At 38.9% G+C, this 23,279-nt stretch overlaps 1 protein-coding gene and 1 non-coding gene across 2 annotated transcripts; one reads left to right on the top strand and one right to left on the bottom strand.

Moving 5' to 3' along the window:
- Positions 1–323: 323 nt before the first annotated feature.
- On the bottom strand, positions 324–430 carry LOC120288634. Its single transcript, XR_005546737.1, has one exon. It is a non-coding gene; the product is annotated as a small nucleolar RNA R71 (small nucleolar RNA).
- Positions 431–5,557: 5,127 nt separating this feature from the next.
- Positions 5,558–9,322, top strand: LOC104418714 (O-acyltransferase WSD1-like). Its single transcript, XM_039302474.1, has 7 exons — positions 5,558–5,692; positions 5,737–6,285; positions 8,200–8,272; positions 8,370–8,437; positions 8,473–8,721; positions 8,812–8,958; positions 9,076–9,322. Exons 1-7 carry the CDS (start codon positions 5,558–5,560, stop codon positions 9,184–9,186), a joined length of 1,332 nt encoding a protein of 443 aa, XP_039158408.1. The 3' UTR covers positions 9,187–9,322.
- Positions 9,323–23,279: the final 13,957 nt, after the last annotated feature.

Below are 23,279 nucleotides of genomic sequence, written 5' to 3'. Positions count from 1 at the left end.
TAGAATATCTCGCTAAAGACACTTAAATGATCATTTTTTCTCCAATTTGGTACTTAAGTGAGTCGGCGAAAACTTTGGTACCAAAATGAGGGCCATACATAATTTTTGGCACTTTTAGTGTAGTTACCCTCTTCTTCCTATCTAAGTTCCAGATTTGGTCACTGTTTTGATGGTTCACTTAACAGTTATGCTCTCCCCTTCAACAGTTCCCAACGGTTGATGAGGGTGGCCAAGGTTCACTAAGGGTCTGACCAAGGATCACTATGTGGAGTGATATCGTTCAAAAATTTATTTTTAACTTTTTTTCACCTGCAAAGTTTGCAAAAATGCGTGATGATGTTACTAATTTTATGCAAATGAATGATGAATCATTGTTTGAAGCATGGGAAAGATTCTAGGAGTTTCTCAAGAGATGCCCACATCACGGACTACCCATGTGGGTGCAGATACATAATTTTTATAATGGGTCTAGTACAAATCTTCGTTCTATGATTTATGCAACTGGAGGGGGAATTCTGAATAATAAAACACTATAAGAAGCCTTCAATTTATTAGAGGAAATGACATCCAATAGTTATCAGTGGCCTACTAAGAGGCTACCAATGTGAAAAACTAGCGGAGTTCATGAAATAGATGCTTTCACTACAATTGTTACATAATTTGAAACATTCAACCGAAAGCTGATAACACGAGTGTTTCGGCCATGAAAATTCAAAATTTGACATGTGATTTTTGTAATGGAGCACATGTTAGCACATAATATTAGGGAGGTAATCATTTTTCACAACCTAGTGCAAATGCTAACTTTGTTGGGAATTTTAATAGGTCACCGAATAATCCCTACTCTAACATGTGCAATTCAAGATGGCGCAATTATCCAAATTTTTCATGGAATAATCAGAATGTGACGAGAGTTAATATGGAAGACATAGTCACCAAATTGGCCAACATCACTCATAACTTCATCAAGAGCATGGATATGAGATTTCAAAACCAAGAGACTTCAATAAGAAATTTGGAGATGCAAGTGGGTTAGTTAACAAACATGATGTCAGGGAGACAACAAGGTTCTTTGCCTAGAAACACTGAGAAAAATTCAATTAAAAACATAGGAATAAGTACACTATCAGTGCCATAAGTTGTGTACAGCGCTCACTTTGGTGCCAAAAGTTTCTGTCGGATCACTTAAGTGCCTAAAATTTTGAAAAATGATCATTTTAGTGCCAACTCTGATCTGGTTGGCCGGAAATCCGACGTTGCACTTTTTTATTAATTTTTGAAGTTGATGTGGCTCGCTAGAGAGTACAGTAAGCATTTAAACAACAAAACGACACCGTTTGGTGGGCCAACGGCGATGGGCTAGTCGCTGTCCTCAACGGCCTCTGCGTTTGGCGGCCACGACTCCGACCCCAACCCTGACGACGGCCACTTGGCGGCCAAGTCGAAGGCCATGATTTGGCCGAAGCTCAGGGAGGCTACCGATGAGTGTGCCGCCCTCGATCTCTCCCTCTCCATCTTTGATCTCCCCGACGAGTGCCTGGCCTGCGTCTTCCAGTACCTAGGCTTCGGCGACCCGGGCCAGTGCTCCCTCGTGTGCCGCCACTGGCTCATGATTGAAGGCCAGAGCTGCCAGAGGCTCGCCCTCCACGCCCACTCGGAGCTGCTGGACACGGTCCCGGCTCGAAGAATTTGAGGACGTTGAAACTGGTGAAATGTTACCGAGATTGGGACACGGTGCTACTATGACGGAGGCCGAGCGATGACGGCCGAGTGACAGCGGCCGACGTTGGGCTAGGATCGGACAAAAAAACCCTAATTTCAATCCCCAAATAATAATATAAAAAAAAAAACCAAAATGAGTTGTGCGACGTTGTTTTCACGAGGCCATCCACTTAGGACGGCAAAATGACGTCGTTTTCTTAAGGTGGATGGAAAACAACATTGTTTAAAGGCCTTGTCGATTTTTTATTTATTTTTAAATATAAAAGCCACGTAATCATTTTGGTCGAAATCTCTCACCGATGGCATCAAAGTGATCGTTTTTCCTCCGATTTGGCACTTAAGTGATCTGACGGAAACTTTTGGCACCAAAGTGAGCACCGTACACAACTTATGGCACTGATAGGAAAATGAAATCAATAATCAACCAAAAGAGGTAGGCAAGAACAAACTTTTGTTTTCTTCAGATAATCCCAAGTTATATGTAGCACCAATTCCATTCTCTCAGCGACTCTAGCAATACAAAACGATAAAGCAATTTTCTAAATTTCTTGATATATTTAAAAAATTGCAAATTATTATAGACCCACTTGAAGCATGTCTAGTTCGACTAGGAAACAAAAAATAAAATTGAGGCTGTCGCGCTTTGGCCAGCGAACCGCCTGGACGGCGCCGTTACGGCTCCTCTAGTTGCGACTAAGCAATCGTCAAACAGAGGAGGTAAGCCGAGTTGGGCAAGATCTTTCTGACTCACTTGGCCTCTTTCTTTCACAGCCCACAGCCTAGAGTTGGTCTGAGCTGTGGGCTTGCAGACCTTTTTTTGCAGGGAGTGGGCCCACTAGTTGAGGCCCAGTCCTGGCCCTTACGGGTGGGTTGACCGGCCCGCCCCCAAGCAGGCTGGACCCAAGCTGTTCTTACTGACCCACCCCGATTGGGTTAGGCCCTGGTCGGGTCAAACTGGACTCGACTTGGCCGAGGCGAAAATAATAAAAATATATTTTAAAAAATAAAAAGACAAAAAATGTAGGGTCTGGTTAGGAGTTGCCACGTCTCGCCTTCTTAATGTAATTAGGCATTTATTTGCTCATATATTGATTATATCGTATGTTTAATTTGCATATTTTCTTATATTTAATTGCACGTGCTAAAGTTTACTACAATTAGGATTTTGGTTGCAAATTGTTACCCGCATGATCACCTCACATGTTAGTGGATAAGTATAAAATCAATCCAAACTGCATGACAAAAATCTTTTCTTTTTAAAATGAACAAGATTAGGTATCGAAAGGACACTAATTGGTTAGTGTAATTAAGTCCTCGACCCTAGATTCTCTAGATGCGTAAGAAGTGAGGCATACTTCCATACCTCACTTGGTTTCTATCCGACCCCAATAGGCTTGTGGCGACTCCTTATTGCGAAATTCTTGAGAACACCTCAATGTCACTCGAGGTATGGGCTTTGGAGAGCCCAAGCCTAATCATGGGCCTTAGGTCCGTCTTTTAGGCAATGCCCCTAAACCTATCCCCTCTCCCCGAGGAGTTGGTCGCGACACTACTTGATGTAGGGACCATCTATCCTATCTCTTAAACGGTAAATGAGCTTTATAAATCAATCCGTGATTATTGTACTATTGAAATAGCAAAAGAGCTCATTGCATCATTTCAGATCGACACATTCAACTATATTAAGAAATAAACAAGCTTCATAACATCAATATGGTACATTTGCTAGCAAATGCCAAATCTAGTAAGAAAGAAAACATAATCATTCACTTCTCGACTCCGAAAAATATAGTGCTTTGATTTTCTCGCCACTTTCATGTACTTTCAACTTAAAGTTACGGAGCAGAATGAGTTGCAACTCTTTTGCTACTTTCGTTGACTTTTGACATGAACCAGAGAGTTATGGAGGAAAATGAGCTTCAACTCTCTCTGTCTTCATGGAGTTTTGATGTAATCCAAAAATTCAGAGATATAGAAGAGAATGAGACAAGTTTTTTTTTAATCTCATTGCCCCTTTTTTCGCTGAATTTGGATTGTCGATGAAATATCTTTCATCAAAATTCATCTTTTAGTTTTATTAAGAGGAGACAACTTTTGTGGTGATTCTAGACAAATATTGTATCAATGGAACACAAGAAACACATATACTTCAAGGGAATTTAATCAATGATATGATGAAATAAAAAGCTTTGCCAAAATTTAATTGACAACAAAGTGCGGTGATAAAGATACAACATAGGAATTTAATCAACTACAAAGATACATAAACTACCATTAAAGTGTGGAAATGGAAAGATATTTATATAGCGGAAAAGATAAGTTGCAAATAGTAAAAATGAGATAAATTTAAAAGAATATTGAGTTCTTTAATTGATTGATCAGGACTTACAAAGAATACATGGGAAACTTGTCCAAAAAGTCCAAAACCTATTGTACAGTAACCAATTCAGTCATAAATCTTTCAATTGTGTTAATTTAATCTTAGACTTATTGAATGACAATCAATTCAATCTGGTCGTCGTCGTCGATTAAATTTTGACATTGTGTCTTTTTCGTCGAACTTTGTCGAACGTGTGGATCTAAAATGTTGTTTTGGATTTAGATAGTACAATAATCTTCATTGATGGAGCTCCTTTACTTGTTAAGATTAGAAAGTACAATAATAATGGATTAATTAAAAGATGTTATTTTTGTTTGTACATTTGTGATTTTTAGCTATGAATTGTGAGAGATTTTTACCATATCCATTTGTCTATTTTTAGGTTCATTATATGATATGAAAGTATTTGGTTTTATTATTACGATTCATCACATAGTGGATAAGACATAGCAAATTTTTTTATATCATATCCTATAGAGTTCTATTCTAACTTTAAATCAAAATGAACAATTGCAGCTTAAGTGATGGCTACTGTTGAGTTTGGGTTGGCTCGATCTCGTGGATTTGAAAAGTTAGCTATTACCTAACGTCCCATGCATCCAAGACAAATTTGAGTTCCGAAAACCAAAGAAAATTTTAAGGGAAGAAAGGATGAGGTGGTCCAATCTTCATTTTGACTATTTACAATCGAGCCGTCTTTAGTGTATAGATATGCCTGACTATCTGACCAAAAAAGAAAAGAAAAAAGAAAGACATGCCTAACTGAAGTAGGAACGCAAAAATTTGCCGATGTGCAGATGGTCCAGCGGCTACAATACCCGAGATACAAAGAGAAAGACGCGAGATCTGGAACAAGTTTGACTTACGAAATTCATATACAAAAATCCAATATAAAACAGATTTCTTCGCGTTGCTCGCGATGTAATCGACCTTTTTCACGTTAATTTAAGAGCCTCTCAGATGCCGTTTCCTTACCAGAAAGAGACCATCGAATCGAGTCGATAAAATGCTCGGCGAAAAGATGATCCTTAGGAGCCGAAACCAATCGAGTCAAAGAAGAGCCCGACTCGTCGATGCTCGCTATCTCGCACCAGCGCCTCTCGCTGCGTCGAGACAAAACCGAATCTGGATATCTTCTCTCTGTCTCTTCTTCCAGCCAGAAGCCGTACACGGAAGCCTCACGCAATCTCGCCGGAAAATTCCAAATCCAACACTCCCACACTCCTCCCCCTTCCCCGCCACTCACCCACAAAAGTCAAAGTCCGATTGATCGGTTCTTCGGTCAAGAAACGCACAAAAGTTTCCATTTTGGGACTACCTATTTAGGTTCCGATTCGTGTGTTTACTCGTTTGAGAGGTTCTGACTTCGTACGAGCCGGCGCTGCTGCTGTGGTTTCCTCGCCGTCCCCAACCGTACTGGAGATCCCCTCATTCTCGATCCTCGCGCGCGCGGGCATGGGGTCGCCGGAGAACGGCCCCGACGAGCCCCTGACGCTGGCGGGGCGCCTGTTCCTCCAGAAGGAGATGAGCCAGGTGATCTACTGCGTCGACGGCGTGAAGCACCCCCTCGACATCGACGCCCTCAAGTCGGTGATCTGGAGCTCCCTCATGGTGAAGCACCCCAGGTTCTGCAGCCTGATGGTGCGGACTCCGCGGGCCGAGAGCACTGGAGGAGGACCCCTGTGGACACCGACAGCCACGTCGTCGTGGTCCACGGCCCCGTCGCCGACAGCCTTTCCGACGAGGAGGCGGTCAACGAGTACCTCGCTGACCTGTCCACCGACTCGCCGGGGCTCCTGGGTGACGACAAGCCCCTGTGGGACGTCCACCTTCTGATGGCCCGCGGATGCCTGGTGCTCCGGATCCACCACGCACTCGGCGACGGGATCTCGCTGATGTCGATGTTCCTGGTGTCATGCTGGCGGGTGGACGACCCCGAGGCGCTGCCGACGATCGGTCCTCCGTCGTCGGCTAAGAGAAGGAGGGGCGGCGGCGGCGAGTGGTGGAAGGCGGTAGAGAGGGTGGGTGGTGTGGTTCACGTTGGTCTTCGCAGTGGAGTTCGTGCTGCGGAGCATGTGGGCGAGCGACCGGAAGACGCCGGTGAGCGGCGGCGAAGGGGTGGAACTCTGGCCGAGGAAGTTGGCCACGGCAAGGTTTCGGTTGGAGGACATGAAAGCGGTCAAGTCAGCGGTGGCTAATGCGGTAAGTTCTAAAGTTTCATGTGTTATCGCCCGGAAATAATTATAGCGCCGCGGATTCGACGCTTCTCATTTCTTCGATCATGACTTTTACACAATTTTTTTTTTCACTGTTATCCCTATTATATTTTTGTTCAAACTAATATTTTCATTAAAAAAAAGTACGACAGCCATTAAATCGACGTTAATTGATGATGTGATGGAGACGGGGCATGTTTTTGTAATTTTTTTTAGTAACACGAAACAATCATATTTAGAAATTGCAAAAATATAAAAAGTTGAAGCTTAAAAAGAAAGAGAAACAGATACTGCAGAGTATCGGCAAGCAAGCGTTGATGCGCCTCCAAGGGGTTAGGTTGGTGGAGAGGCAAGGGTTTGGGCTCGTGGGCGATTGATCCCAAGTTCGAATCACTCTGCCCTTCATCTTACAATATCCTTGACTTGCGGCTAGTTTGTGGGGCCGGACTAGTTCTCCTTTGATTGGTGCTTGATCGGTTGGACCCTTGTAATGCTGTCAGTGCAAGAGTCCGGGTCATTATAAATAAAAAAAAGTGTTGATGCCAATTTCGGGGGTTGGCCGAGATTACTCGAACGACCCTTGAGGTCAACTATTCCCCATGAGTAGAGGTGTGCAAAAGAATTGGGAACCGCTTGAATCGCTCGGGACTAGATCAGATCAGAACCGGTAGTTCCCATGAGAGCTGGTCTTGTTTCCGATTCCAATTTGAGTACCCAGTCTTGTTTCCGGTTCCACTAAATTGGAACCATTGATCCGGGTGGTTCTGTACTCTACTTGCTAGGTCCATATATATTTAAAGAAAGAAATTACATCTCAATTACTTAATTATTTTTGTAATTTTTTGACCATATATATATATACACATTCATGTGTATTTGTTATTGGACATTATTGACTAATTGTGCCTTTTGGGTGTGCATTAACCCCGTTACTCTTTTTTTTTTTTTTGGCATTCTAATAATCCATTTACTTGATTTATTAATCAAAACAAAATAAACAAACATAAAAGAATGAGAGAACCAATTGGAGATATTCATAAATGTTGAGGCGTTATGTCGTCATGATACGAAATTAAGAGCTAATGGCTCGTTTTAAGAGTATAATTAGGTCTTTTCTTAGCCATTTTATGATTAAATTAGGTTAAAGTTGAAAAAAGATGGATCAAACAATTACTGTTTTAATTTCTACGGAAGTTAGGATTTTTAACGTGGAGTCTAATTCTCTACATGTCTCCTATGTCGAGAAACCCTAAGAGAACTTTTGAGGTTCTTACGCGTTACTCACCCGTCTGCCAAAAAATTAAGTTTTTAGCTAACATTGTCTATTTGTTTTGCTTTATAGTTTTCAATCTTTAATCAAAATTAATGACTTGCAATTCAATCCGAATATAAAGCCGAACAAGTTTTGGTGCTCTAAATAGAAACTAGGTTCATCATGATATTAATTGATGAATGTAAAATTATAAGGATTGGGAATCGATTCTATGGACCTACCTGAGAACGGGACCACTGATTGGTCCAGTTCCTAGGTGGCCCCATGGAATTAACGGATCTTGGTTCTAATTTTTCGAAACCGATTTTTTGTGGGTGATTCTTGAATCAAAGGTGGGCAATGTCCACTCGGACCATGCTTACCCCTCCTGGCAAGCACCGCTAGGGTTTGTACTACTCTCGAGAGCACTTTTCATTCTAGTTCCTATTGCTTTTTTACTTATAATATACATAAAAACAATCAGTCAAAGGGTTTGTACTACATTTATCGGTCATTTATCTTGAAAAGAAGAATTCTCATACTTTTCTTGTATTTCATGACTATCAATGCATTTTGATTCCATGCTAATACAAAATAATGATGAATATCTTTCATTGCTTCAAATGCAGACCATTAATGATGTTCTCTTCGAGATCATATCGGTCGGCTTGTTCAAATACTTGGACCACCGATCTCCCAACCGTAAAAAAGGAATAGCACTTCCGACAATTCACTCCATTTTTGTCGATTCAAAGGCGATGAACCTTGACTAACTAAAATGCTCATTTGCCTTTGTCAGCTGTGCGGGAAAGGATTCCAATAATCGGAGTGGCAATGGTTAATCTGCGAGAACAACAGGGATTGCAGGTGAGTCCCTCTTGTTTTTGGCCTTCTAACTGAAGTTGATTGAATTGAACTGTGGTGCTGGTATTAATCGGGAACTATCCAATTCGATGAAAGGCAACCCGGGACTGCGGTGGGGCAACAAGTTTGGGATTCTTCTCCTCCCCGTTCACTATCACAGAAGCTCTGGTGATCCTCTCGAATACCTGAGAAAAGCTAAGTCAATGATAGACCGGAAGAAGAAGTCCTTGGAGGCTCACTTCTCCTACAGAATCGGGGATATCGTCATGACTTATCTAGGAGCACGTGTAAGGATCAGTTCAGGCTTCTGCAATTCGGGAAACGGAATGAGAATAAGTTGACAAACTCGCAATCTGTCTGGTTTTTTGCTGATGCAGATCGTGAGCCTGCTCAACTACAGGATTGTCTGCAGCACCACGTTCACCATCTCGAATGTGCTCGTCCCACACAAGGAGATCGCGGTCGTGGGCAACCCCATCACGTACATCACGTACATAAGGGCGAACTCCTCGAGTTTACCTCACGTAAGGCTGCAAAATACTTGCGGCTCATCGTTTTTTGTTTTTCCTTCTTTGCTGCAACATATGGAATGAAATCTTTATAAGGACTGATGTGGGGTGTTTGAGAGGTGATGTATGCAGGCAATCACAATGCACATGGTGAGCTATGTGGGGAGAGCGGACATGCAGATTCTGGTGGCTGAGGACATCATCCTTGACCCTAACTTTTTGGCCAAGTGCTTTGAGTGTTAGAATATAATACGCGGAAACGACATAATTTTGCAATTTATTTCAATGCAAAATCATCAAAGAAGTAAATGAGAAATAATAAGGATATCAGAAATTTACGTGGTTCGATTCGAATATCAGTACCTACATTCACGGAGAGAGCCAACAGTAAATAATCCACTATAATCGAAGAATCATAGTTTACAATCGCTCACATACTTGAGTGTTTCCCACACCTAAATTTAACCTCAAATCCAATGTGTTTATAAATAAACAACTCATTTGGATATAAACTCATGGCACAAAATCACCGCGCATTCAAGCTCAAAGTAAAATGCTCTACGTACCAGCGTTCATCTTTGGTCTGCGTATGTATGGCTTCACGTTCTTGTTCAAGGCTTCTTGCGGCCTCTTGTGGCTCTCAAGTCTTGCAGCTCCACACGGTTTTTTCTTCATGTGGCTTCTGGAAACTTATGGCTACTTTTACGTGCGGCTCTTTACGTTGATAAAAGAAACCTAGCCTTTTTATATTATGTGCCCAAAGTCAAAGCCCAAAGTCAAAACTTTGACTTTGGGCCCCACCATGGATTCTTTTCTTCAACATGGATTGGCTCCTTTTGCAGATAAGGGAAGAGAACCGTATCTTTTCTTTATTTTATATTATTTCCTCTTTTGTAATCCTATAAGGAGTCCAATAAAAGAAGGGATTTTTCATCTAATTTGAAAATCTACTTGAGAAATCATTTTCAACAAATTCGATTTAATAATCGTTATCTGAATTCAAACTCGAGATATTAATTTAATAATTCTCCACCTTGGTTTGATATTTGAAGCCAAGTTATAGTGCTCATCATTCATGTTGCTCTCCCAATGTCCCGACGGGTGCTCACTTTCTACAGACGCCAATAGAGCTCAGACACAACTTGAGTTTTGCCAAATGAACATACTTAGTCTTCATGTCTGCTGGGTTATTTGCTGTAACAATCTTTTTGACAATAACATTATTCTTAACTAAGACATCTCGGATGAAGTAATACTTGATGTTGATATATTCGTTTGCTCGTGATAAACTAGATTATACGCCAAGTATATCACACCTTGGTTATCATAGTATATATCCACACTTTTATGTTCTAACCTAAAGTCCGAGAGCAAACTTTGTAATCATATTGCCTCATTTGCTACAAAGGTTAGTGCTATATACTCTACCTTAGTCGAAGACAAAACAATGCGATCCTATAAGAATGCTTTCCAACTAACTGCACCACTTGCTAGCGTAAATATGTACCGTGCTAAATATTTGCGATCATCTAAGTCGCAGGCATGATCTAAATCCACAAAATCAGTGGTCTCACTACCATTGCCGTTTCTCCGGTACACTATACCCACATCTGTTGTCCCTTTCAAATATTTGAGGATCCACTTCACAGCTTCTCAATGAGCTTTACCAAGACACTTCATATAATAATTAACCACACTCACAGCTTGTGAAATTCAGATCTAGTGCACATCTACTGCACTAGAATAAGGAACACGGGATATATGCTCCTCCTCATCTTCAGTCTGCGATGATAATTTATCTGAAAGTTTAAAGTGCTTCGCTAAAGGTGTATTTATAGATTTTGCCGATTGCGGATTAAAACGTGTCATGACATTCTCAATATATTTTCTCTAAGATAAACGTAAAAATCCAGTAGTCCTATCACGCAAAATCTCCATACCCAATATTTTCTTTATAGCACCTAAATTTTTCATATCAAATTCAACATTTAATCGCATCTTCAGCACATCAATATTAGACATATTCTTAATTGCTATCAGCATATCATCAACATATAAAAGTAGATAAATCAAAGAACCATTCTCCAATCTCTTATAGTAGACATAGCTATCCATATGACTTTTTGAATAGTCTTAACTAGTTATGAAAGCATCAAAATGTTTATATCACTGCCTATGAAACTATTTCAGCCCATACAAAGATTTCTTCAACAAGCAAACATAATATTCCTTACCTAGAATAGCAAATCTCTCTGGCTGCCTCATGTAAATCCGCTCCTCTAATTCACCATGAAGAAACACAGTTTTTACATCTAGTTGCTTTAACTTGAGATCCTGCGAAGCAACTAAGGCAAGTAAAACACGAATAAAAGTATGTTTTACCATAGGAGAGAACACCTCATTGTAGTTAAGGCCCTTACGCTATGTATATCCTTTCACCACAAGTCTCGCCTTATACCTCGCTGCCTCGACACCGGGAATGCCCTCTTTCCGTTCCATTTACTTCCAACAATCTTTTGGCTCTTGGGTACTTTGACAAGTTCTTATGTTTGATTTCGATGGAGTGATTCCATCTCTTTACTCATAGCCCCTAGCCATTACAACGACTCAGAACTAGCCATTGCCTTAGAGTAAGACGAAGGCTCATCTGACTCCACCTTGTCACCTACAGCCAATGTATAAGCAATATCTGTATAACCATAACGTACAAGTGATTTAATGTCTTATATGTCTATCTGCGGCTATAGTGTGCTATGCTTGTGCTGATTGTCCATTATCACTGACCTCAGGAACTGCGACCTCATATGCAGTCTCAACTTCTATTACCTTAGAGGTCTTCGAAGACTCCACCTGAAGCTCCACCTCACTAATGACACTATGATATGTCTTCTCTGCTGGTTGTGTCTCAAAACTTCTCTGTTAAAGCATTATAGTTTCGTTGAAGATCATATCTCTGTTTATTAGAAAACCGGGTGATCTGGGATCAATGCACCACAGCTGGTAACCTTTCACCCCATGTGCATAACTCAGAAATATGCACTTCTTTGCCATCGGCTCAAGCTTACCATCACTCACATGAGCATAGGTAGGACATTTGAATATACGTAATCTAGAGTAATCAACAGGTTTTCCCAACCATACTTCCTCAGGAGTCTTCCATTTGATAGTAGATGATGAAGATCATGCCATGTTCACTACTCCGGCCCAAAATTCTTTGCCAAGTCCCACATGCGAAAGCATACATTGAGCTCGCTCAAGCAAAGTTCCGTTTTTTCGTTCTACCACGCCATTCTATTGTGGTGTCCCAGATACTGTGCGATGTCTCACAATACATTTTTTCTCACAAAACTCAGTAAAATCTTTACCATAGAATTCTATGCCATTATCAGTTCTCAGGCATTTGATTTGTTTATCAGACTGTTTCTTAATCAATGCCTTAAATTTTTTGAATCGATCGAACACATCATATTTGTGCTTCCGAAAGTATACCCATACCTTCCTCGAATAATCGTCGATAAATGTCAGCATATATCGGACACATTCTTTTGAAGGAACCGAAGACGGGCCCTAGATGTTTGAATAAATATATTCAATTGGTCGCTTGGTCGAATGAACAGCTATAGTAAACTTAACTTGGTGCTGCTTCCCAAAGATGCAGCCCTCACATAAGTCCAGGTTCCTTGTCTTTTGACTTTTCAACAACCCATTTTCACTTAGCATCGTCAAACCTGCATTGCTCATATGTTCTAAAGGTATATGTCATAACTGAGTCAATTTAGAGTCTGACTCACCTGATGAAATTGTAGCGGTTTTGGTCACGGTCTCTCCCAGTAGATGATAGAGAGTATTCACTTCCTTCTCTTTCATCACTATCATGGCACCTCGAGAGATCTTCAGTACTCCACTTTCAGCGGTGTATCTACACCCGATGTCGTCGAGTGTCCCTAGAGAAATAAGATTCTTCTTGAGCTCCAGTACATGCCTCGCATCTGTCAATGTGCACACCACTCCATCGTGCATCCAAATCCGAATTGTCCCTATTCCCACAACCTTACAAATTAGGTTATTCCCCAAAAGAACCTTACCACCATCTACAGTCTGATAAGTAATAAACCAGTTCTTATGAGGCGTCATATAATAAGAATACTCTGAATCTAGCACTCATTCGTCTCCTGACGAAGTAGTAGTCACACATAAAATAGCTTATGCATAACTAGTGTTCCCCTTGGCAATGTTTACCACACTACTTGTGACATTTTGTCTATCACCTTTAATCCTCTGCTTTGGACAATCTCTCCTGATGTGCCCCTCCTCATGGCATTCAAAGTACTTCACGTGTCCTTTGGACTTTCTATGGCGGAATTTCGATATGCTTTTACCTCTACTGTTATTAGGCCATTGATATTGTTTTCTACCTCGAATCGTCAATGCTTGCACTACTCCTCAAACCGTCATCTTGCAACTTTCTCTGCCACTCCTTAGAGAACAATGTGGACTTTACCTCTTATGAGCTAATTGTAGTACGCCCCTGTAATAGTGAATCAGTAAAGTGCTCTTATGACTCTGGTAAAGAAGCTAACAACATCATATCATGTTCTTCATTATCGAGTATCTTACCAACATTTTTTAGATCCATCATGAGTTTATTAAATTTATCTAGGTGGGTTCTGATAGATGTACAATATCTAAATTGAAACATCATTAAGCGATTGTTCAAACCGTTCTTCACATAGAGTGCTTGAAGTTTTGCTCATAATGTTACGACATCATTCTCCTCAGCAACCTTTATTAAAACCTCATCCGAAAAATTTAACATGATTGTGTTTTTTGCTCTTTTCATTAGCTCTACCCTCTCTGAGCCTTTCATTATAATTGGCAACTCATCTTCACTATCTAGTGCCTTGGCCAAATCTTAGGTTGTCAATAATGCCCGTATATTGATGCTCCATAACCCAAAGTGGTTCCTCCAGTTAAACTTCTCAATTTCAGATTTCTTCTCAAACATAATTGTAATAACAAAATTTCCAAATAATAATTAGACAAGCAAAAGCTCCAAATCATGATCAAGAAATTCGATCCCAAGCTCTAATACCACACGGAAATGACAGGATATTGCAATTTACGTCAATGCAAAATTACCAGAGAAATAAACGAGAAATAATAAGGACACCAAAAATTTACGTGGTTCGGTCCGAATATCGGTAGTTACGTCCACGGGGAGAGCCAGTAGCAAATAATCAACTATAATCGAAGAATCAGAGTTTATAATTGCTCACATGCTCGAGTGTTTCCCACATTTAGATTTAATCTCAAATCCAAAGTGTTTATAAATAAACAACCCACTTGGACATAAACTCACGGCACAAAATCACCGCGCCTTCAAGCTCAAAGTAAAACACTCTATGTATGCCAAAATCAAAAACTCCAGTGTTCGTCTTTGGTCCGTGTACGTACGGCTTCGCGTTCTTGTTCAAGGCTTCGCGCGGCTTCTTGTGGCTCTCGAGTCTTGTGGCTCCACACGTTTTTTTCTTCATGCGGCTTCTGGAAACTTGCGGCTACTCTTATGTTCGGCTCCTTACGTTGATAAAAGAAACCTAGCCTTTTTATATTGTGTGCCCAAAGTCAAAACTTTGAATTTGGGTCCCACCATGGGTTCTTTTCTTCAACAAGGATTGGCTCCTTCTGCGGATAAGGGAAGTGAACCCTATCTTTTCTTTATTTTATATTATTTCCTCTTTTGTAATCCTATAAGGAGTCCAAGAAAAGAAGGGATTCTTCATCCAATTTGAAAATCTACTTGGGAAATCATTTTCAACAAATTCGATTTAAGAATTATTATTCCAATTCAAACTCGAGACATTAATTTAACATTGAAAATGCTTTGCTAGAAATGAAAGCAATGACTTCTACTGCCTCGAACTCGAAGAAGTAAATAGGGAGACATTCCTATGATGTTAGGAGGGTAAAATCTGTATCGTATTCTTATACATGTGCGATTATACACGGGGATAAAAAAAAAAAATTGATCCCACTTATATGATGTTCTATAACGGGACTAGAAGAACCATTTTAGGCCATCAATCTGAGTTTTGTCTTATGTCTTACTTGATCTGTTATAATGTCTTGAATCTAAGCTGTTGAACGAACTTGATTCAAATTGAATTGCGGATAAAGTTAAATATGAAAATCATGATAGTGTTGGAATTGGCCAGCAGAATAGAAAAGAAAATATATCGTCAGACTTGTGTTCGGATTGTTCTTTGGCCTAATATGGAAAGTTCCGAGTGGATTTGAGCACTTTGACATGCTCAATGTGGGTGCAAAAAAGAATTAATGATAAGATGCAATCTCTTAATTCTGCTGAAGTCACGGCCAAAAAGAGGACAAAATAGGAAAGTTCAAAATCTTGGACTTTGTTGACCGAAGTTCACTTGGATTTGTTTCTTTCTCCGGTAAGTGTGGCTTGTTTTGCATGTATATATATACACACACGCCGTGGTTGATGCGTGAAAAAGACTTGAAGCGCCGAAACGAGTGCTTGGGCAGTGCGCTATCTTTGTTGGTTTCGTTCGTGCAATTACACCAACAAGTTTTTAGTAGTGAAGTCGATTAAATTTTTGTGGTAAGAATTTGTGTATAATTCTTTCCTGAGATTGAGAAATTATTTCGCGAGAAATTATAGGACTAAACACTACCTAAGTTATTAGGTGTAATTGGAGTTTGGAAAACACTTAAGAGTGTTTGAGTGACTCGAGTGTGATTGTAATATTCGTATATTACTTGATCTATAATGAAATTTGTTGCTGTTCGTCCTATGGACGTAGATCACTACGACCAAACCACGTAAATCTCGTGTTCGATTTACTTTCTTGTTCTCTCTATTTTATTGTTCAATTGTTCTCTTTTCGCAACATGATTGATGAAGTTAGTAGGGTGTTCCTTGAGCTTGGGATCTATCCACTCGATGTTGAGCTCCATGCAATTGAAAAGAGAAATGAAGAGAACAAAGTTGATTGTATGACAAATAAAGCTAGGTATATTAAATTTTAAAACGATGGGACCAGTTTCTATTATTTGGATGTCTACTTATGTCTACACTTGATCACATCGCTTTAGCACACAACTTATATATCAATCCTGCACCTCTAACATCGAAAATTATTGCTCGTCATATTTAGTTGGTTTACAACAGTTGTGCATTGACGATGGATGTCTCAACCGTTGCACGCATATTTCAATTTGTTTTTTTTTATGTGATCATATATAGACAAATGTGGACATTCAAATAAAAGAATCCTATCCAATTGTTTTAAAATTTAATGTACCTAGCTCTATTCGCTGTACAACAGCCAAAAATTATATATCAATCTTGCACACCTAACATTGGAAGTTATTGCTCGTCGTATTTAGTTGGTTTAGAACGGTTGTGCATTGATGATGGATGTCTCAACCGTTGCACACATATTTTAATTTATTTATTTTATTTGTCAAATGTAGACAAAAGTGGACATTCAAATAAATGAAACCTGTCCCATTGTTTTAAAATTTAATGTACCTAGCTCTATTTGCTTTACAATAGTAGAAATTTATATATCAATCTTGTACACCTAACATAAAAAATTATTGTTCATTGTATTTAGTTGGTTTACAATAGACGTACATGGGAGAATTACCAAAAAAGTGCTAAACCTAGTGCCATTATGCTAATTTAGTCATAAACTTTTTTTTTTTTTTTACCAATTCAGTCATAAACTTTTTGTGATTGTGCTAGTTTAGTCTATCTGGCCAAATTTAGCCAGCCAACGCCGACGTGGACACTAGCCGGCAAATGTTGACGTGGCATTTTTAATTATTATTATTTTTGAATTTTTAAATGTATTTTTGAACTTTTTTTCCATCTATCTTCTCCTTCCTTTGGGTAGGGAGGTCCCACCAGATCTAGCAAGGCTTGGCCTCGCCCAGCCATGGCAAAGGCCAGGCTTGTCGGCAATGGCGAGGGTTGACCTCGCCCGAGGACGGCGCGGCTTGACCTTGCCTTGGTTGGGTGAGGTCGAGCTTCGCCAAATCTTGCGACGATGGCCTCGCCGACCATTGGCAACGTCGACCCTCTCCTTGGCTAGGTGAGGCCGAGCCTCACCAAATCTAGCGAGGGCCTCGCCTAGCCAAGGCAAAGGTCGACCTCGCTGGTGGCCAACGAGGCTCTTCGCCCAGGGATGGCGAGGCTCGACCTCGCCTTGGTTGGGCGAGGCTCGCCTTCACTAGTGGTTGATGGGGGCAAGCCTCACTAGCCCAGCGCCGGCCAGAGGAAGGAGAAGGTGCGGAAAAAAAAAGAAATAAAAAATTCAAAAAAAAAGAAATAAAATAAAATTCGAAAAAATTTAAAAAATTTAAAATTTTAAAAATTTCCACGTCGTGCTAGCGGCATCCATTTTAGCGCCGGCCGCCAATTTTGGCTGGATGAACTGAATTGGCACATGTAAAATGTTTAAGACTAAATTGACTTAAAAAAAAAGTTTAAGATTGAATTGACATAATTGCAATAGGTTTAGATTTTTTTTTTTATAATTCTCCCATCGTACATTGATGATAGATATCTCAACCACTCCACACATATTTTAATTTTTTTCCCCATATTTTTGTCAAAACAAGCTTAGGCTGCATGTGGCTTAAGTAGGGACTTTGCGTCTCCAGTGTATTTTGAGTGAAAATTGTAGTGTTTTGGTTAAATTTTTTGTGGATCGCTTCGATTCAAAGCTACCATTGGTTAAGCCTAGAGCCCAAGGCAATTCCTCCTTGTTTTGGCCTTGCAGTGTTCTCGAAAAATTTTCTTAGGGTCAGCAGATAACATTTTCGAATTCCTATTTCCTATCTTTCCCTCATTTCTACTGTTCTTCGGCTCTAGTCACTCTGAATTCCGGTCAACGTGAGCCCAAATTCAGTGGTCATCGGGAGATGTTTGACGATTGCCGAGATTCAAGTTTGCGGGATTTGGGTTCATCTTCTCCCTCGCTGTTCATCTTGTTCTTATCTAAGTTCTAGATTCGGTCGCTAGTTTGACGGTTCATTTAACAGTTGTGCTTGGCTCGCCGATGGTTCCCAACAGTTGATGAGGGTGGCCGAGGGTCACCGAGGGTCTGGGTTTAAGCGTCCGGGTCATTGATCGCGGGTCTTAGTTGCTAAGCATATGGTTTGTGAGGGTCAAGATTGTCGAGGTTGTGCAATACTCAGTGTTGTGGCTTCTTCGACAGCTCGATGTTGCGTGACGCTGATCCAGCCTCATATATGACTGCGGACCAAGCTCGAATATAAGTACGCCTTATGCATGCTTCTTTTGCACACATGATCATTGTCTGATAAGTTCGTCTTCTAAAACATCATTAGTAAGTTCAAGGGCAACGTAAAAAAATTGTCCTCATGGTTATAATTGGATATATTAGGAGTGAATTTGGGGATCAAGTGAATCGAATTCTTGGAAATTATTATTCTTATACTAACAACATATCTAATTATTCCATGAGCAGCTCAAAATGACTCAGCTTTTCAGTATATATAGGTGAAGATTCGTTAGTTTTTCGAATTATTAATAGTAGAATTAGTGTGCCTAATTTCTTGCGGATAGGCTACAAGCATTAAGTTTTGCCCTTTTTAGCAGTCCGGCCTTATTTGCATTTAAGGACTCATCTTGAGTGTGATATAACGAGTAAGACAATGTTTGTTAGTTTGGATAAAAGTCATGATAAGATAAAATTTATCTTATTAGATGTTTGAGTCCTATCTAATACAAGATAAAGTTAGATAAGGGATATGATTGGATAAAAATATCCCACAAGAAGATGGGATAAATGTGGATATGATTTCTTACATCTATCATACAAAAACTATTTTTCTTGAATAAAGGATTCTTATATTAACAAAAGCAAAATAATAATTAAATATGAATAATATTTGATTTTTATATTAAAAAGAAAATTCAAAATAACTAAGAAATTATTTTTTTATTTGTTTCTATACGCGATCGGTATTGGAATTCTTATAAAAAAAAACTGGATTTGTTGTTTGCTTTTCATGAAAAGGTACTAATTGAAGTTGGGGGTATATTCAAACTACAAGTAGTTGAGCCAACTATTCAATGAAATGATATTGAGCATATTTCCCATCTCTTCTTGAGAAACAAGTGGGCTATTTCCTTACAAATTTTTCTCAATTTCAAATGTGCAAATTCAACTAAGATCTTTTCGTTAGCTGGGGAAAGAATTTACTCGAATTAGACCTTTTTAGGAACATATTGAAAGAGAATTGAATTTTTATGTATATAATTATATTTATATTTATTACATATTTTGGATATATTAGTATAATCTATTATTTAATAATTTTTTTACTAAGTAATGATGGAAGGGATTAAAAAATAAATAGAATAGAAAAAAATAAAAAAGGATGAATAAATAAATAAATAAATAATAATGAAGTAGAAGAACCCAAATTTAAAATGTACAAATTCAAACTTGAAAATAACTTTTTCTAATTTTCGAAGGAGGGGTGTGGGCACCAAAAACTGACCAACTTTTTAGTTATTATCCACAAGCATTAGACTTAATAGATAATAGCAGAATTTGATCAACAATTAACGAAACAATTGACAACTTAAAGAGAGACGATAACTCGCTAAGAAAGTCATTGACAACATCAATCATCAACGAGAGTGTTTATCAAGATTTGAAAAGTTGATCGGCAAAATAATTGCTAACGAGCAATTGACACAAAGACGTAGCTAGGGGTGAACATTGGTCCAGTCCAACTCGAGAACTGGACCAAACTAACCTATTATGGGTGGTTCCTAGTATCCCAAAACTTGAAACCAGGAATATCCCATCTGGTTCACAGTTTGTGCAGAATCCGACGGACTAGACAGGTAATATTTCCTTTTTTTGGGGCAATTTTTTCTCTAGGCTAAAGAGTAAAGCTAATAGAGGTAAAAAGCAAAACCCTAGGCTTCTCAGTCTCACAATTTTCGACTCTCCCCCGTCTCTCACCTCCCTTTCTCGCCCTTCCTCACCTCTCGCCTCAGATTACTTCCCTCTCTCACTTTCGCCTCAGCTCTTGCATTTCCCTCTCAACTTGCCTTAGGCCTGAGCTCTTGCTCTCGCATCGTAGGCCTCTTGCTCTCACCTTGCCTCTTAGATCTCACCTTCATTGCGTCGTCGCTGACCCTTGTGACACCTCAAGTACGTCAAGTGCTACAAGTGTCGTATTTCTTTCTTTCTCATTAATTTATTTGCAAGCGGAAGCACAACAAAATAATTAAACAAGTCATTACCTCACATACTTATCAATGTACATATGTATCACTTACAAACACCTCTGAAGGGTTCGATAACTCCTATCTCCACTACCATGCCCTTGCTCTCAAAAGCCTACCTGTACAACATCGATCCAACATCCAATGATTGAATACCTCCCCCAATGTCGACTCCTCAGCAATGTAACCAGGAGGACCATAAAAGCCTTTAAGTGGTTCCAGCTGGTCACCATCGAAGATCATGTACTAGGTTACATATTGATGAGTAACCCATTCAACAAATCCTACGTGGACTCACACTGTAGTAGTACACTTGGTATACGTAAAAGCCATATTAGACAATACAACCTCCTTATAATCATAGTTAATGTGTATCGAGGCTCCAAAATGCGGTGGTGGGGGAATGACCCCTTTACATGTTTGAAAAATAAAAGGAATGAGCTGAAACCTAACAAATGAAATCTCTAAGTCTAAAGTAGGAGTTCACTTTCGCACTTGTCTGGGCATAACAATCATAAACATTTGGGGCAACATAATCAATCCGTGAGCATAAACTCTACCTTCTTTGCAAGTACCTCACACGAATGCATGGTTATTACTTGCTCAATGCACACATATGGAATATAATTTCTTAATGCATCAGTATCATTTGGTTCTTTATCAACATGCACATATGTGTATTCATAAGCATGCATCATCTTATTTACTTCAGCTCCCGAATACTCTCAGGGCATCTTGACACGTGGGACATCTCAACATAGTTTAACCCTACAATTATGTTTTGTTGTTGCAAATATAGGGATTTTATAACTTCATGTGGGTAAGTGTTCTAGATGATAGGGGTTAGTGATTAACACAACTTATTGTAACTATTGTTATTTATTTTGTTTAATTCAAAAATTGTAATTGTTGCTATGGGTTATAAATAGCCACATCGTACTCTTGCAAAAATTGTCCAAAAAATTATAAACTTGTTGTACAATAGCTTTAATCCTAAACTCTTCAATTGTACTAATTTAATTCAAAAACCTCTTTACAATTTACCAATTTAGTTTTAAACTTTTCAATTGTGCCAATTTGGTCCTAAACTTTTTGAAAATTTACCAATTTAATCATAAACCTTTTAACACATTGCCAATGTAGTCTTTTTGGCTAATTTTGATTGGAAATCGCCGATGTAACGCTTAGTCAACATTGAACGTCATATGTGGCGCGGCTTGGGCTAACATGGACAATTTTTATAAATTTATTAAAAGGGAAAAGCAAGAAAAGAAATGAAAAAAATCAATAAAAATAATAAGAATTGATTTTTTTTTTAAATTTAAAAATCATTCACACCAATGCCAACCACACCATGTAAGAAGACTAGCACGATTAGACTGACACATCATCGATTTTCGATCAAAATTAGCTAGAAGAATTGTAATTTGTAAAAAAGGTTTAGGATTAAATTGGTAAATTGTCAAAATATTAGGACTAAGTTTATATAATTAAAAGGTTTTGGACTGAATTGACTGTTGTACAATAATTTTAAGACTAAATTAACACAATTGAAATATTTAGGATTGAATTGGCTACCTTACAATAGGTTTAAAACTTTTTGGATAATTTTCTCCTGTTTTTCTTTGTAAGTCCTAATCAATCAATTAAAGAACTCAATGTTCTTGCAAATTTCTCTTTATTTTTACTTTTCTACAACTTATCTTTTCTGCTATATAAATATCTTCCAATTTCCTTACTTTAATCGTACTTTACAGACTTTTGTAGTTGATTAAATTCTGATGTTGTATCTTTGTCATCGTACTTTGTTGTCAATTAAATTTCGGCAAAGCTTTTTATGTCATCATATCGTTGATTAAATTCTGTTGAAGTATATATGTTTCTTATGTTCCATTGATACAACATTTGTTTGGAATCGCCGCAAAACTCGTGTCCTCTTAATAAAAATCGAAGACAAATTTCGACGAAAGATATTTCGTCAACGATCCAATTTCGATGGAAAAATAGGCAATGAGATTTTTGTTTTTGTTTTTTTTTTAACAACGCTTTATGTCTCCTTCTCTTCTGTATCTCTGAATTATGTTGGAACTTCACGATTCATTTGTAGTTTTTTGGATCAAGTCAAAACTCCATGAAGACGACGAGAGAGTTGAAGCTCGTTTTCCTCCATAACTATATGTTCAGGTGAAAAGTCAATGAAAGCAGTAAGAGAGTCAAAACTGATTCTACTTTGTAACTTTATGGTTCAAGTTGAAGGTGCACGAAAGTGGTGAGAGAGTCAAAGCACTATACTTTTCAGAGTCAAGAAATTGAATGATCATGTTTTGTTTCTTACTAGATTTTGCATTCGTTGGCAGATGTACCGCATCGATGTTACTAGAGCTTGTTTATTTCTTATTATAGTTGAATGTGTGGATCTGGAATGCTACAACGAGCTCTTTTGCTATTTCATATTTAGTTAGTGCAATAATCATGGATTGATTGACAAAGCTCATTTACTGTTTAAGATTTAGATAGTACAATAATCATGATGATTGATGGAAGTTATCTTCGTCTATACATTTGTGTTTTTTCAATTGTGAATCATGAGGGATTCTTACCATCTCCATTTGTTTATTTTCAAGTTTACACCAAATAATGAACATAATATAATAGGGAGAATTACCAAAAAAAGTCCTAAACTTATTGCAATTGTGCCAATTCATTCATAAACTTTTTTTTTGGCCAATTTAGTCCAAAGCATTTTATAATTGTGTCAATTGAGTCTATACGACCAAAATTGGCCGGCTGGCATTGATGTGGACGCCGACCGTCCGGCCAATGCTAACGTGGCAATTTTTAATTTTTATTTTTATTTTCGAATTTTAAAATATTTTTTTTTTTTTTTCTTTTTCCCCCCATCTTCTCCTTTCCCTAGCCATTCGGCGCCAAGGGCTGGCGAGGTCAGCCTCACCATGGCTGGGCGGGGCCAAGCCTCGCCAGATCCGGCAAGGCCTCACCCAGCCAAGGCGAGGGTCGACCTCGCTGGTGGCCGATG

Source organism: Eucalyptus grandis, chromosome 9 (assembly GCF_016545825.1).
Source record: "Eucalyptus grandis isolate ANBG69807.140 chromosome 9, ASM1654582v1, whole genome shotgun sequence".
NCBI lineage: Eukaryota > Viridiplantae > Streptophyta > Magnoliopsida > Myrtales > Myrtaceae > Eucalyptus > Eucalyptus grandis.
This window is presented reverse-complemented; position numbering and strand designations above follow the sequence as displayed.